This window comes from Papaver somniferum, chromosome 1, assembly GCF_003573695.1.
Source record: "Papaver somniferum cultivar HN1 chromosome 1, ASM357369v1, whole genome shotgun sequence".
Classification (NCBI taxonomy): Eukaryota; Viridiplantae; Streptophyta; class Magnoliopsida; order Ranunculales; family Papaveraceae; genus Papaver; species Papaver somniferum.
The window spans coordinates 74,913,724-74,930,661 of NC_039358.1; the positions used below are offsets into that span (position 1 = coordinate 74,913,724).

Sequence of the window (16,938 nt, forward strand, 5' to 3'; positions counted from 1 at the left end):
TGGAAATTTTTAATAGGAAAATTTAAGTCAACTATATCTCCTCATACTATCAAAACGGCATCAAATTTCATCGTGATTGGATGATGGAGTATAGAGAGATTGAGTTACAGGGTTGGGCGCTGGTGTACAACTCACATGAGGAAGAAAAACTGCACGAGTAAAAATAATGAGAAAGATGCATGTTATGTTAACAGAGGTGACCAAAATGGCGGTAAACCAAAGAAAGATTGAAAAAAAAAAAATACCTGGAAATGAAAGGGAGAATGAACGTAAGCAAAAAAAAAAAAAAAGAAGGAAGCAGGAAAGTCGGGAATCCCTTCGACATAATACATAACCGGTAAGTCATAACATTGATTACATTACTCATGATCTATCAGTTAATTAAATTATATACCGTTTGACTAAATTGTTGTTCTTGAATGTTTTTTCTATCATGACTAGGGAAGTGTCATGATTAGGGAAGTACCGAAGCAGACATGGAAGACACAGCCGCAATGAGAATTTCTTAAAAATTAGGACGCGGATCTATATTAAAGGGGGGGAATGAGCAATAGTTGCAAAATCATTTTAATGAAAAAGGAGCTAACTTTCTCTTTAGAGATGACAACACAATTGCAAACGGTTGAACACTATAACAACCATTGATGAGAAGGGTCTTGGAAGAGGTGTTACCACCAGAAAAAAAAAAAGTTCATCGAATTTCTTTGGACACACTTCCCATATTAATGTTGAGCTCTGCAATAGAACAAGACAGGTGAAGTACCTGTTTTAATATGTCAACAACGCAACATTTCTTCCGTGACCAGAAATGTGGATTACAATTACATCAATGAAGGAGCTGTAAGAAGCAAGAGAAAGAGAAAGGACAAAAACTTATTTCTGGGACACCAAATAATCATGCCAATGGTAAGGACACCACAGGACACTAGGTAACCAATTAATTTTTTTAGCATAAGGAATCATATATAGTTATAATTATGTCATAAATCTGACTTATCAGCTACATAATCCCGTTATATTCTTATCGATCCAATTTTTTTCAGTTATTAGTAAACAGATTACGGGGAGCAATATTAATAAGGACACTAGACCGTGCAAATGCACGGGAATGCAGAGCCCTTGTGGGGTAATAATTTGGAAATGTACGAAAATATGATGGGATTTTTAACAAACTGCCACACTTCCAATTTCATGTTTAAGAAATTGCCACTGTTTTTTAAAAAGTTTATTAAATGCCACAATTGTTAGTGTTTCCGTCTGGACCCACCTAACTGGTCAAAAGTTCGCTGACCAGGTCAAGATTCTTACACCTGTCTATATATCGACGGCTCAAGATTAGCTTCATGAGATTACTACACGTGTAGTGTTTTAATTTACTATCCTATCCTTCACGGAAATGAAACCAAACCAAGTTTTTTGCTTTCTCATTTTTCATTTCGTTCTCTCCGTGTCTCTCTTTTCCAGCGGAGAAACTTAGGTTAGAGAAAACTAGGGTTCTACAAAGGGATTTGGTTTAGGTTGTGAATCTGAGTAAAGGGTTTCAGCAAAGTTCAAGATGAAGAAGAAGAAGAACGGGAAGAACAACCAGTTGTATGTTTTACTAAAACCCTAACTTCGTTATTCTCGATTTCTGAAGAAACCCATCTCTTTCTTCATCTTCTTTTTGTCTTCTTTTCACTTTGTTATTTAAATCGATGTTGTTGCATCTTAGGGTTTTGAATCGAAGCATGAGTTGATGTTTAGTTTGATTGTTTTCTGATTTTTCATTAGGGTTTGATTGTTTCAGTAAAGTTCATAGTGATTCGAAGCATGAGTTCAATTTCTGAAGTTTATTTTTAATTAGGGTTTGATTGTTTGATATGTAATGTAAGTAGGGCTTAAATTTTGGAATTTGTATGATTAGGGTTTAAATTGTTGGATTTCAGTGCTTAGAAATTTGTGGGTTTACTGAAGTTTATTTGTTTACTTATGATGCAGTGATGAAACATATTATCCATATAGAGACATCAGCGTCTTGGTTATGGACAGTAATATGACTTTGTTCTTCCCTCACATGGATAGAGAAAAATTTGACCTCAAGGAATTTGAGAAGATGTTGCATGTTAAGTTGCGCCTTTCTGAAAATGAAATTCCTAGTTTATATTGGATGATAGAACCATGTTTTCCTGAGATTATGGATAGGAATGAGGACTTTTTTAAGTTCTGGGAGCATGCAGTACCTGATGATAAAGGATTTATATGTTTACATTTGAAGATATTAAATTCTGAATTCGGTAATGACAATGACTTCATTGAGGCTGCAATGGAACAACCAGTGACAGTAACTGATGAGACTCCAAATAAGTCCCATAAGAGGATTGCTAAAAATCCAGTTTCAAAGGAAAAGTTTGTAAGGAGATCACTAGAAAAGACTGTAAGGAGATCACCAAGGTTGCAAGCTCAGTCAAAGTTTGAAAACTCAAATGGAGGAGTATCTAGGAAATTGTTTGTGGATCTGTTAAATGAAATGGAATCTCAGGGTTATTCTTGCGTTAGTCAAGCCAGTGTTGTGGGTTCTAGCAGTGTACCAATTCAAGTGACTGAAAACTTTAACCATGATTACTGGGCTGATGCAGTCAAGAATACTGATGCAGTGAACCAGATTGATGCAGTGAACAACAATGATGCAGGGGTCAGCAGTGATGATGATGAGGAGAATGTGGTGTTAGAGAACACTACTGTGGATGAATGTCACCCCATTGAAGACCCAAATGCTCCACCAATATATGACAGTGATGAAGAGGATGATATTGATTATGAAGATATTGTCAAGACATATAAAGTTGGAGATGGAAGTAGTCATTCAAGCAGCGGTGAAGAAGATGATGAAGAAGGTATTGAAGTATTAACCCTTTGATGTTTATAACTTATTGTCTATTTCCCCTTTCTTTAAATGTACTAACACTTTGATGTTGTTTGTTAATTGCAGTTTCTAATGATGGTGGGAGTAATGATAATAATGGTCTTGAAGCAATAAATGATAAAGATGTGAAAGCGAAGTTTGATTACAAGAACTGGAAAGAAGACTTCAATATGCACAGTGATGAAGAAGAAGAACCCTTATTCCCTGTAGAAGAAGAGGTGGCTCCTGTTGATCCTACAAAGATTGAGGTAAAGTATGCTTTTAATAACAAGAAGGCATTTAAGAAACATCTTAGGGGTTACTGTGTAAAAAATAATTATCAGTACACTGTTTACAAGAGTGATAAAACTAGATTAAGAGTCAGATGTAGGTTTAGGGAAGAGTATGGATGTCAATGGTTTGTAAATGCTAGCATAAAAAGGCATGAGCCTACTTTCATTGTTAGGAAGGTTAATCTAGAACATACTTGTGTTGGAAATCCAAAGAGTTTTAACAGATCTGCCAATCCTGAGTTTGTAAAAGAAGTGGTACATGAGAAGTTAAAGGAGACAGCTGGGGCCTTAATTCCAAAGCCTAGACATATAGCAAGAGACTTTTTTGTTACTCATAACATAGATATACCATATATTTTTGCATGGAAAGCAAGAAATCTTCTTTTAGAAGATCTGTTTGGTAATTATGATGACAGCTACAAGGATGTACCCATCTTTTGTGCAATGGTGGCTCATACTAATCCAGGGTCAGTTGCTAAATACAGTTATCGAAAAAAAGGTAACATTATGTTCAATACATCTTATTTATGCTCTTCCCTTTATTTATTTGTAAGTTATGCTCAGTTAGTTACATAGTTTGGTTACTTAAAGTGCAGATAAGGCATTCATGAGCATGACTATTTCATTTGCTGCACCAATGAGAGGATTTCAGAAAGCAGGAAGACCAGTCATAGGGTTAGATGCATGCCATCTAACTGGAAAGCGTGGTGGTGTTCTAATGGCTGCAACAACACTTGATGGTCAGAATAATCTTGTGCCTTTAGGCATTAAGGTCTGTCAGAGTGAAACTAAGGAGAACTGGACTGGGTTCCTCAAGGATTTGGCTCCAGCAATCAATGCACATCATGCTGGCAGAATTACCTTTATTTCGATAGGCAGAAAGGCTTGTTGGAAGCTGTTCCTAAGGTTTTCCCTGGTGCAAGAGTTAGATATTGTTTCAGGTATGTGTTTTTTTACAGTAGTTTACATTGTGTATGTGTTTTTCTATTGGTTCAAGAACTTGAAGAAGTACTAACTCTTTATTTGCATATGCAGGCACTTATACAAGAACTTCAAGAAATACTACAAGGCACCAACCTTGCACAGCTCATTGTGGAATGCATGCAAAGCATACAAAGTAAAGCATTTTCAGGTTTGTGCCTCTTTTGTTAAAATCCCCTATGTTTCTTGATTGTTAGTTTGTAGGTTATATAAAATTGTGATTGTTTTGCAATGTAGGAGCACTTTGACAGTATATGCAAAGAAAATGCTGATGCTGGTGAATATCTTAGGAAAGAAGATCCAAGTACTTGGTCTAGGGCCTATTTTGATCCCCTTAGCTGTTGTGAGCATATGAATAACAATTTCTCTGAATCTTTTAATTCCATGGCTTCTAATATGAGAGATAAACCTATAATCCAACTAGGCATGATGTATGGTCAGTTAGTCATGGGTTTGTTATTTAAGAGAAGGGAAGAATCTGCTAAGTGGAATGAAAATGGTTTGGTCCCTGCTGCTGTTAAATTGATAAATAAGATGCTTGACTTGGTTGGAAAGTTTGATACAGAAGGCAGTGTGGTTGGACAAGTTTATTTGGTAACTAATGTGATCACCAAGAAAATTCACAGTGAATATTATAGACAAACAATGCACTTGTTTGCAATGGCAGCTAAGGGGATTCCCTTGTCAACATGTTGTATGTGCATTGAAACTGCTGAGGCCAAACTGGAAAGAGTAAGTGGTTTGTATTATTCAATTACTTTTTTTGTATTATTCATTTACTTTTGTTTTTGTAAGTGGTTTGTATTATTTATTGTTCCTTGTACACTGACACACCTTTGTTTTATTGATTGAACAGTTATTGTGCTCCTTACTATTCTGTGGAGTATTAGGACCACATATGCAAATGCTGTCACACCCTTAGAAGACATAACTGAATGGTTATGGGAAGATAAGGTAGATTTATAAACTTTATTGAAAGTGGTGCATTTACTTTTCAAGATATTGGTTATTTATTTTTCTCTTTTCCCTATTTAAGAATCAAACCCTTTAGGGTTTCATTACTTTAACTTTCTCATTTGTTTTCTCTTCTTCTGGCAGGAAACCATGAACGTCAACGTAAACCCTCCTCCTTATCAGAGAAAAACTGGAAGACCAGCAAAGAAGAGGAAGAGAAGTTATGATGAACCTGAAACTGTGGTGAAGAAAAGGAAGTGTGGAAAATGTGGATCTATTGCTGGCCACAACAAGAGAACCTGTGCTGGTGGTGATGTTGGTAAAAACCAAACTGGATTCAAGCCAAGCACTGAGTATGATGCTGCAAACTGCACCTTCACACAGAGAGATCAGCCTGAAAGTAGCACTGCAAGGGGTAAAGCCAAGGTGAACAGATCCAGAGGTACATCATTTTTTGTTGGTGAGTCATCTGCAGGACCTAGCACTCAAGGAAGACCAGTAGCAGGACCTAACACTCATGGATCTACACAAGATAATCAAAATTTCAGTCAGAATTTTGCTGGTATTGGATCTGTCAGTCAACATCTTTCTGTCACAAAGGGAAAGCAAACCAAGGCTAAGAAGACTAGGAAGTAGAAGTGTGTGTGCTTTATTGTTTGTTTTAGATATGTTGTGGACAAGTATCTAATTGATGGTTAGTTTTTTTGGTTGCTTTAGACACTGATTCTGGTATGGACATGTATATGTACCAGAAATCAGTTTTATTTTGATGGGATAATCTTGCTTTATGAATGAAAATGATATTAGTTAGAACTAATTTTCAGATTACATGTTAATTGTCTTTTCAAGTTAATTTTTACTCTCTCAGATGCATTTCTGATTTGCATTGTTCTTTGTAGCATTCTTGTTTATGCAGTGGCTAACTCGTTCCAGGTTAACTCGTTTTCTTCACTGCACCGAGTCGCGAGTTAACTCTCTGCTCAATCACTGGCTAACTCGTTCCAGTTACTGATTCAGGGGCTTTAATGTCATTTTACGCTGCTGATTTAATGCCACATATGCACTAACGGATACTAATGCCAGTTAACTGTTTTCTCAAAAAAACGTGACGGAAAAAGTCAAGAGTGTGGCATTTAATAAACTTTGAAAAAAACGGTGGCATTTTCTTAAACATGAAATAGGAAGTGTGGCACTTTATTAAAATCCCCAAATATGATTCTTCCTTGAATACAGGTTCACAACCGAGTATTATATACAAGTCGAGAAACGTTTTGGTAGAATTTCGGTAATTATTTTGGACAACCATAGGAACTGCTTTCTTGGTAAATAGGTAGTTACAATAAATCTGTATACATGCAGCATTTCAAGTACATAAGGGACAAGACATCAAGCATTATAGAGCCACAACTTGCAGGAAATAATGTCTGACATGTAGCCATTGATATTGTCAGTGAAAATTCTCATACATGTGTGTGTCGTGCATAAATGCACGTATATTTGACCGAAAAATGCTTACAGAAACAAAGAGCCATGAAACCTGTTAATTTCTTTATCAATTAAGGTATTTTATATTATGAACTATGAACAAATTTTTTTTAGAGGTGGTAGTTCAAACATTCATTTCCATTTTTTCTTTTGTTTTGATTATCCAATGATGAATTGCTAATAAGGTAAGTATTTATTTTCTTTATTTCTATTTGCAGAGACAATATGATGTACATATACATATATATATAAAAAGAAATTTGAGCATATCCCGCAAGAATGGGTGGTTTAAATTACCGACACAACAGTAATTTTGTTAAACTTCCCTTTCTTCCTTGAAATGGTATCAAAAGAAATTGAATATGGGGTTTCAGTTCCGGAAAATGGGTCATTTGTCCAAATATTTTTAAAACATGGTTCAAATGGACGAGTAAAAATTTATATGGGTGAAATGGACACCAAAAAAATAGCAAGGATGAAACTGGATTCATCCTGACTTAAACTTAAAAAATAGTAAGGATGAAACTGGATGCATCTTGATGTACGTAAATTAAAAATAAGAAAAAGTATTTGAAAATGGGAAGGATGAAACTGTTTACATCCTGGCTATTTTTAAATTTTTGTCCATTTAAACACTATCAAAATTTAAATGTCCTTTTCACCAAGGAATTGTTGATTTTGGTCTTTTTAACCAATTTTGTGGTCATAAAAAGTAATAACAAGGAAATTTTTTTTATTTTTTCGGACTGAAAGGAGATGATTTACATAATGCACAGATATGTTGCAAACTGATACAACTCATAGTAACCCATGGTTATTGTGTATGATTTAGCTAACATGAACGACGTCTTTCTGAAACACATGAAAATATTACCATGTTATTATCCATTCACATCTATTATGGCAAAAATCAGTTAGAGGTTTCAGGTTCCTACAGAGGGGACCAAAGTGCTACAACAATTTAGTGAAACGGTTTCTATCATTTTTCTTGCTTTTGTAACATTTTCTAAATTAAAAATTTGTTAACTTTCTTTTTTTTGATTTTAGTAGGTACTGAAATTTTCGCACATTAATTTAACACCTTCGTTTTTGCTTCCTGCTGTTACCCTGTGTTGAATAATAATTTTTTGTCTATCAATATGAATGACAAAATGCTACTTCAAGTTGGAAGCTAGAGAGGTCAATCGAAGGCAATGATTGGGTGAACCATAATAATAAACTAGCCCGCGCAATTGCGCGGGTTTACTGAACTTGTTATTAATAAATTCTTCGTCATCTGTATGGATGAAATCATCTGTATTGAGGAAATTATAAAGTTGATCCAGAAAAACATCAGGCATATGTAAAACATTACTCTCTTTCAGTTTGCATTTTGTTAAGGATCGAGCAAGAGAGAGGAGAGCATAAACGCGGAAGCATAAAAGACTACATTGATAATAATCTGGTATATAATTCTTATGGCTTAACAGCCAATTTATATTGTTCACAAACTTGACGACCACTCAAGGCACTTTCCTACCTAAGATCAAACTCTAAACATAGACACTTTCCTAATATAACTCAAACTCCTTAAAGTGTATATCTCCTAAATATAGACTCCTATATTATTTCCTAATACCCTCCCTCAAGATGGAGCATGTAGATCACGAATGCCCATCTTGGACCAAAGAAATTTAACTTCGGTTTTCTTCCTTCTTCTTCTTTTTCAACGCTTTTGCGAAAAAATATCTTCAGACCGTGGTTTAAGGACGTTTCGGTCCCCTTCATAGTTTAAGGACATTTCGGTCCCCTCCGTAGTTTAAGGACATTACGGTCCCATCTTTGTAGTTTTAGGACATTTCGGTCCTCTTCGTAGTTTAAGGACGTTTCGGTCCTCTTCGTAGTTTAAGGACATTTCGGTCCCATCTTCGTAGTTTAAGGACATTACGGTCCCATCTTCGTAGTTTAAGGACATTACGGTCCCAATAGTAGTTTTAGAACATACAAGTTCCATTGTTGTAGTTTAGGGACATTTCGGTCCTCTTCATAGTTTAAGGACATTACGGTCCCAGTCATAGTTTTAGGACATTACGGTCCCAATGGAAGTTTAAGGACATTACGGTCCCATCTTCGGAAGTTTAAGGACATTACGGTCCCATCTTTGTAGTTTTAGAACATTTCGGTTCCCTTTGTAGTTTAAGGACGTTTCGGTCCCATCTTCTGAAGAATACTTCTTGTACTCTTGGTTTCTTGGTTTCTTCGATAGAATACTTTTTGTACTTTCTCGACAACTCATAGGATTTCAGCCTATTATTGTTGTTCTTTTCTCATCACCTCTTGGTGATTGTTTTCTTCTCTCTTTTTTTTTTCTTTCTTCACAACATGAATGTTGTTTCTTCTTCTCTTGTTCCAGTCACGCTTTTGTTGCGAAAACTGTCACACTTCTTTGCTTTTCAAGATTCTCTCCCAATCTTTCATTTGCCACGCCATCCAGATTTTCCAAACTTCTGAATTCGTAACATATTTGCAACTCTGTGACATAATTGTCACACTTCTGTTTGCTTTTAAACAAATATTTTGTCTGCATCTTCTTTATTTTCTTTGAGGCTTTTAGCAGCAACTCAGTAGACCATTCAATCATTCAAACTCAGAGTTTCTCACAAACCCTTAAGACAAATTAGGTCGGCAACAAACGCTGCCAGAACCATCTCTTCTTTGTTTTTCTTCTCGATCACAAGAATGTTGTAGCAACGACAGCAACAATTTCTTCCTCTTTAACATCGACAACCAGTCAATATTCCTGCCTGGGATTGAAACACAACCCATGTCTCCATAAACCCTAGGCAACGAACCCATAGCCTGGACGACACTAGTTTCTCCTGTTTTGTAATCACGAAACTCTAAATTTCCTTGTTTGTTTCGAGCTTCTGATTCTGTGCTACCTAGATTTAGTGAATGGAGGAGATCTTGTTCTCCACCAGAGCCCATCACACTTTCCAAATGCCACACGTTAATCAACACCAACAGCTCAGGGTCCTTTGATTTATTCAAAACGGATACGAGACAAACCCAAGTCTCCATGTCCTCGAATTCTTCTCAGCTTCAATTTCTTCGACTGTGATCTCCATTACCAACTAGATCGATGTCAACAGAACTCCTTTAACTGGGTCTTTGCTTGAGAACTCCGTCCTCTCCCGGACTTGTCCAAACTTTTCTTTCCTTCTTCGTTAATTTATAAATCTCCCGTCTCATCACTTGCAGCCTTATTCATCATCAAACCCGAGGACTAAAGCAGCAGCACTCAGCTCCAACTCCGTCAATACAACATTCAATACTCGGCTACATAAGTCACCATCTCCATCTTTGTTTCACCTGCGCTCGTCACCGTCGACGAATGACTGTGGCAGTAGCCATCAATCTATCACCGAGAACATCCTTTGCAGCATTACTACCATTCTCGAGATTCAGTTCAGCTCATAGTTTCCATCCTACATTTCACGAGAATCATCAGCTCTGCCACCTCCCTGTATGTTCCGAGCTCTTCGAAATCGATAGCAAACAACCATCGATCACCACTTTCCTTGTTTCATGTTCACAAAAACAGATCTAAATTTTTTATCCCTTGTCTTAAAACACCGATGAGACCCACTGAACCATGACAAACTAGGGACCAGTACGACAGTACCCAAAAGACTTCTTCCTCAAGTCCACCACAGCACAGCATCCTCTTCTTAGCAACTCGTTAGAGTTCTTCTCACTTTCTCGAGCCCATAACAGCTCGACATCTTCTTCTTAGCAACTACCGCCTCTTTGTTCTATTCTGATCCAGTCAGCATCAATTTATCCAGTCAGCATCAATTCATGCTCCATCTTGGCTCAATACCGTTCTAATCCTTGTCAAGCAGCAGTTTCAATAACCATGGTTGCTTCTAACTTCTTCATCCGAACATCACGATGATCCGTCTTGGCTAGGAATCACACAAACACGGATCGACAGGTAACAAGTGATGGGTATAAAAATAGGGTTACAGCAGATCTTACGTCTTCTTCTCAATTATCAGATTTTTTTTTTCGTTTTTTTTTTTCTTTCTTTTTTTTTTCTTTTCTTCTTCTTACGACTTGAAAACTCTATACCAAAACATCTAACTTGTCTTCCTCTCCTCTCTCCCTCTCACCTTGCTCTGATACCATGTTAAGGATCGAGCAAGAGAGAGGAGAGCATAAACGCGGAAGCATAAAAGACTACATTGATAATAATCTGGTATATATAATTCTTATGGCTTAACAGCCAATTTATATTGTTCACAAACTTGACGACCACTCAAGGCACTTTCCTACCTAAGATCAAACTCTAAACATAGACACTTTCCTAATATAACTCAAACTCCTTAAAGTGTATATCTCCTAAATATAGACTCCTATATTATTTCCTAATACATTTGAATTCATCGGCATTATTAGAATCTGCACCAATATCAGCGATACACAGAGATAATGTTTTATGATTGTCAATATGACCTCCTCCTCTTCTTAATTGAGAAACGAGTTCGATACATACCTTAGATACCACAGAAAGGTACCGGAGTTTCTTCAAGTTTTGGTTTTTTACTGCAGTTTCAGCTATAGGAGCCATGGCAAACCCTTACAGAAGGCTTTTCTTTCTTTCCTTTCTCTTAAAGAATGATGATCGACGCCGCCGACTATGTAATCACCAGAACCGAAGGTCCTAATAATATTCATAGTAAAAAGATTTATAGTAAGAAGGTCCTAATTACCTTTTTATAATTAAGTATAAATATTCTGGCTGTCTCTTCTGAATTAATTATTTTCTTTCCTAACTAATTCCTCTTCTTTCCTCTTATACCTCTTGTACTCGACTCTTAATTTGTCAGTATTTCCTTCTTTCTTAAAAAAAAATAATAAGCAGCTTTCCGTCCACAAAACAATATAAAGTCCCTTAATACGATCTGAACCCATCTCCATTCAAGTGTATAGATAGATATAGAAGATCAAGTTTTGATGAACAAACAAATAATGGATTCAGGTATTTTCTCTTAATTGATTGTCATCAAATTCAGCATAATTTTATTTTTTGAATTCGCTTTTGGCAAGCCGACGCTTAAGTAACTACTTTTGTTTGTTTGTTTCACTTCTGAGTGAAGGCCATGAAATCCCATTATTTGCCGGACAAACTGAAACCCCAAAGTGGACGAGGGATTTAATCTCCAAAAGGAGAGATCTAGATTCTTTTCTAGGTATTCATGGTATGGCTGCTCCACCCTGTTAAAAAGTTATAATAATTGGATATTGTTGTTGATCGAGTTATTTATTAAATTGAACGTGTGTGCATCCACCACAGGAACGCCAGCAGCATTTTATCGATCTTTATCTTCCCACCAGCGACAGGTCGTTGAAAATGTATGGGACAAATTGGACGATGCTATTATGGAGTCAATACTGGAGTATCTCACCACAGCGGAGGTAATGAGTTGCCTATTGGTTTGTAAGCGATGGCTATCGTTTATCTTGTCTACTCCTATATCAAACCGCCAGTTGAATAAGAAACGTACTCCATGGTTCTTATTGTCTCACAATTCCTCAACAACCTCCGGGATTCTTTACGACTCAGAAGTTTCTCTTTGGCGACAAAGCTGTTGGAGTGGATTTGGCAACTCTTCAGCAATCTTTGGGAAAGTTGATAAACTAACTCCAGTTGCTGCTTCTGCTGGGGTGGTCTGCTTTCGATATGGATCATCATTTTTCGGAACCACTAGTAGTGCTTGTCCTCTTATTGTGTTGATATGTTACCCCAGCTAAACATTGATCCTCATCTCAATATCAGAGGAATTGCAATGCACGAACTAAAATCAAACACATTAATAGGAGGAATGCGAGAATCAATATACAGAGTATTTGTACTCTATGGTAATTGGCCTAATCTGGGTCTCAAGTGTTTCTCAATGTCAGATGATTTTCATGATCAAGGGGGTTATATAATTGGAAAGAGTTGCCATTGACACGAGAGATAGTAGTAGAAGAAAGTCTATCAGAGTCAAATCGTGCTCTCCTCTGGGTACAAATCAGTATGGACACGCTGGTCGGTGTGACCTCGATAGGTAATGAAGGACAAATTTTGGTAAACTTCTTTTCCAAAAGTATGGGGAGATTAATCTGCTTCAACACCAAACGGGGGCTTATTTTATGTCCCGTTGTTTTGTATCACCACATCTTTACGGGAGAGACATGGTAAAATGTGATGACAGGTTTTCATAGTAGGCATAGAGGATCCAGATCCAATTCCATATGCCCTCAATGAATTCATCCGGCTGAAAATATGGGAGATGGATGTGGAAAAAATAGAGTTGAAACCGCAGTCATTGATATGTTCTGAAAAGTACAGCTTTCCACATGAAGAATTACGTTACATCAAGCCGCATCGTATATGTTGTGCTGGTTGTGGGGATTACATAATGATATGTTTGGAGTCTAATCTCACAAATGACTTAAATAAGATCATGATGTACAATTTAAAAGAAAACACGTGGACTTTTTTACCAAATCACCTGGACAGTCAGACGGTGGAAGGCGATTACTCTGAAATGGTGGTCACATCGGTTTATGCTTTCTTACCAAACATTCGTGCACTTTTTGTATAACCGGTATTTTACAAATTTTACTGCAATCGGCTATGTGCATGGTTCTACTCTCGGATTGGGTGGTCCTTTTTATTTGTTTTATTTCTTTGTTTTATGTGAAAAGAACTTCATATACTTCTCCCGTTTCCAAAAGACAGTCCGGTTTGACTTTGTCAAGATATTAAGGAGATTATGGTAGTTTACATTCTCACTCTTAACTACTTGCCTAATTTATTCCAATAAATATGTTAGTAGTAAAAACTACCAAACATTGTGTTGGGATTGTAAATAGAAAATTAAAAAAAAAAAGTAAAGTAAAACATATCGATTTATAGAAACAGTATCAATAAAGATTGTATACTTATCGAGTATAACCTTAATAAAGAATTTAATTTGGAACCATACATATATTATCTTCAAAAGGATATATTTTTTTTCTTAATTATACATATTTCATTAATATTCTAGATTGGGTCTCATTAAAATAGAAATTATGAATATAAAAAACTTAAGGGTATGTGAGAGAGTTCATTGGAAAAATATGACTATAAACAAAAGCTGGACACATTTTTAAAACATACCAAAATGGAATAGAGGACGGTCTTTCAGAAATAGAGGGAGTATTAGAAAAGGGAGAAAGTCTTTTACAATTACAAGATATAGTTATGCCTTTTATTTTTGATGGGAGACTATTTTTCGTCTGAATATGGCGATCCTGTAGTATATTTCATAATTTTTCCTCTCGTTGTGCTCTCGGTAGAATGAACTAGAGCCTCATCAAATGCTTCGTTCTCTATATATCCAGAGATGATCTTAAATCAATAAGGTGCATGTGGGAACTTAATTACACTAGACTTTGGGAACTTATAAGGGGCAGATGCACAATCACTTTCTTTGTTTTAACTATAAGGTTTGGTGTGATGTGGCTTCGCATCGTCTTGTCGCTCAGGATTTTTAGTTTGGCGTGGCTTCATCTGGCTCCGTCCTGATACATGTTTCGGATTTTTGATTTGGTACGTCTTGCCGTCGCCTCGCCCTGTCGTTTAGAACTTTTGACTTGGTGTGCCGTAGCTTTATCTAGCTCCATCTCGATGTATGTTTCGGATTTTTGATTTGGTGCGGTCAAATGCTGAAGTGTGTAAAGGCGGCGTTTAAAAACAAAAAGGCAAACTGGCCTTTCTTTTTTCTTCCATAAATGGGTTCTTCATTTAATCCAAGAGTACTCTATGCGTCTTAAGGGTGATATGGGGAATGCCAGTGAAGACGTGCGAATTCTGAATGAACTAGAGCCTCATCAAATGCTTCGTTCTCTATATACTAGATTTTGGGAACTTATAAGTTGCAGATCCACAATTATTTTCTTTGTTTTAACTATAAGGTTTGGTGTGATGTGGCTTCGCATCGCTTTGTCGCTTAGGATTTTTAATTTGGCGTGGCTTCATCTGGCTCCGTCCCGATGCATGTTTCGGATTTTTGATTTGGTACGGCTCGGCCTCGCCTCGCCTTGTCGCTTAGGATTTTTGACTTGGTGTGCCTTAGCTTTACCTGGCTCTGTCCCGATGCATGTTTCGGATTTTTGATTTGGTGCGGTTAAATGCTGAAGTGTGTAAAGGCGATGTTTAAAAACAAAAAGGCAAACTGGCCTTTCTTTTTTCTTCCATAAATGGGTTTTTCATTTAATCCAAGAGTACTCTATGCGTCTTAAGGGTGATATGGTGAATGACAGTGAAGATGTGCGAATTCTGAATTTTTTCAGAGTTAGTTGTTGAGGGGTGAATTTAGGTTTGAGGTTCTACCCGTCCTAGCTAGCCAAATGACCTCACTTTTCTAAGAATAGTAAGAGAGAGAGAGTTGCCTTTCCATTGTACCTTGTCCTACTTTATATTTCCAAAAGCCCTTTCCTTTTATGACATCATGCCATGTGTCTTAAACTTTTTAATTACTACTAATGTCATTCCTTCTCTAATAAAAACTCCTTCTTTCTTATTAATTCCTCCCTTGTCCTTTCCATCTAATAGACACTTTCTTGGTGGACTTGGACTTTAGTCCCTAAGCCCCCTTGTCTCATGTTGGGTTTGCCTCACCTTTAAGGGCATACTAGCCCGGCTAAAGGGGTAATATTTTTCATGTATCAACATTAATCCCCTGACTATTGGGTCAATTGTTAAATGACCCGATAGTCAAATCATCCTGCACTGGTTTCAATGTTCAAGGAGGCGGAACTGGAGCGCCTGTTTTTAATGAAGGCCGAAGTTAAGGCGCTTCGTGAACACAGATTAGCGAAAAGGGATTCCATGCGTGTCCAGTTTGCGGAACGTGATAAAGTGCGTCAGACGTCTCAAAGGGCCGGACACATGACATCTACCTTTCACCATGCTTTAGATGACGCTTTCTCAGCTCGGTACACTGCCAATTCGCTTCCCATGGAGTCCTCACTAATGACAGCGACTATAGACCATGCCATCGTTGATTGTCGTTCGTGATAAGTGAGGCTAACCGGGAACTATCTCAGGCCGCCGTTCAGTGCGACGAGGGGCGTTTAAAGGCGGAAGCCGTGGATATGGACATTGCCCGTTGTCGCGAGCTGATAGTCGGTTAACTCTGCGTGTCGTTTTGAGGCGACTTATTTTCTAGCTTTTTATTCCGTACACTTGTTTTAGGATTCCGTCTCTTGTGGACTTCTTTTCGATATTAGTACTATTTATTGCTTGCCTCTATGCTGCTTTTCCCTGTCGCTACTTTCCCTACCTTTCTTGTGTTGTGGGTATTGTCCTGCTGGTATTTGATCTCTGAGTCACCAGGACTCATTTCAAGTCTTCCTTCCTTCTAGGAGGTACCCCAGTGCTGCTTGGGGAAACATCGTCTCCTATACTTAATTTTCAATGTGAATCGACACGTATCTCAACGTATAAAGGAAAAAGGAGGGTATGGATGGTAACTGCATCGTGAGTCACGCCCTTTACCTTTATGTACAGTTCTTCTCCCTTGTATGCTTACTAGTTTCTTTTTAATTTCATTCTCCTTCTCTTGGTCAATCGTGTTGCCTGCTGTTGATGGTGGTTTTTAGCTTAGGGTTAAAATTATAAAACCTTACATCTGATGTGACGTCACTCTGTAAGGAAAACGAACCATGAGTGTTAACCTCTTCGCTGACATATTTATTGAGCCATTCAATATATTTACATGAAATTTATCCAGACTGGCGCATGTAGCAACCATCCAATGTTCTGTAAATTTCGGCGTCTTGCCTATATTCACTTAATATAAGTTTCTTTGAATGCTTTCTATGCTATGTTCCCCAGCTGAACCCTTAATGTTGATATGGCATGACAATTTGTATTCACTCGCAGCAGAGTAGCACGAATTTCCAAATATCAAGGATAAGGTCTTTGCATAAGGTATTCAATCAGAAAGCATGCTGCTCTCTGGCTATGAACTTAAAGAACTCTGTGTCAACACATAGAATTCAATCAATTACTTTTATGCCCTGCGCAGTATATCAGACCTTCCTTGTCGAAAATAAGCCTAGGCAAACTAGGTAATTAATCCGCCATGGATTAGAAGGTGCAAAACCTTGACCAGAATCAGGAAACAGGGAGTCGCAACAGCAAAGGGAGGCGTGGCCATGCCTTAGGACAGCTGGAGCCACTTGCCATTGGCCACACCCCCATCCTAAACCGGCCCTACTTCCATCGACCAATCAGGTCGCCTTAAAACTGTCACGCTCACC

The 16,938-nt window shown here is 37.4% G+C and overlaps 1 protein-coding gene across 1 annotated transcript; it reads left to right on the top strand.

Annotated features, from left to right (window-relative positions):
- The first annotated feature begins 11,485 nt into the window (after positions 1-11,485).
- LOC113335866 (F-box only protein 6-like) lies at positions 11,486-12,390 on the top strand. Its single transcript, XM_026581910.1, has 3 exons — positions 11,486-11,617; positions 11,736-11,837; positions 11,933-12,390. The coding sequence occupies exons 1-3, from the start codon at positions 11,593-11,595 to the stop codon at positions 12,388-12,390; spliced, it is 585 nt and encodes a 194-aa protein (XP_026437695.1). The 5' UTR covers positions 11,486-11,592.
- Positions 12,391-16,938: the final 4,548 nt, after the last annotated feature.

Bases quoted from the DNA above. Each gene is read 5' to 3' on its own strand.
- LOC113335866 (XM_026581910.1), top strand. From the start codon at position 11,593: ATGAACAAACAAATAATGGATTCAG. The intron at 11,618-11,735 runs GTATTTTCTCTT...TTCTGAGTGAAG, and splicing joins CAAACAAATAATGGATTCAG to GCCATGAAATCCCATTATTT. The intron at 11,838-11,932 runs GTATGGCTGCTC...CATCCACCACAG, and splicing joins TTCTTTTCTAGGTATTCATG to GAACGCCAGCAGCATTTTAT.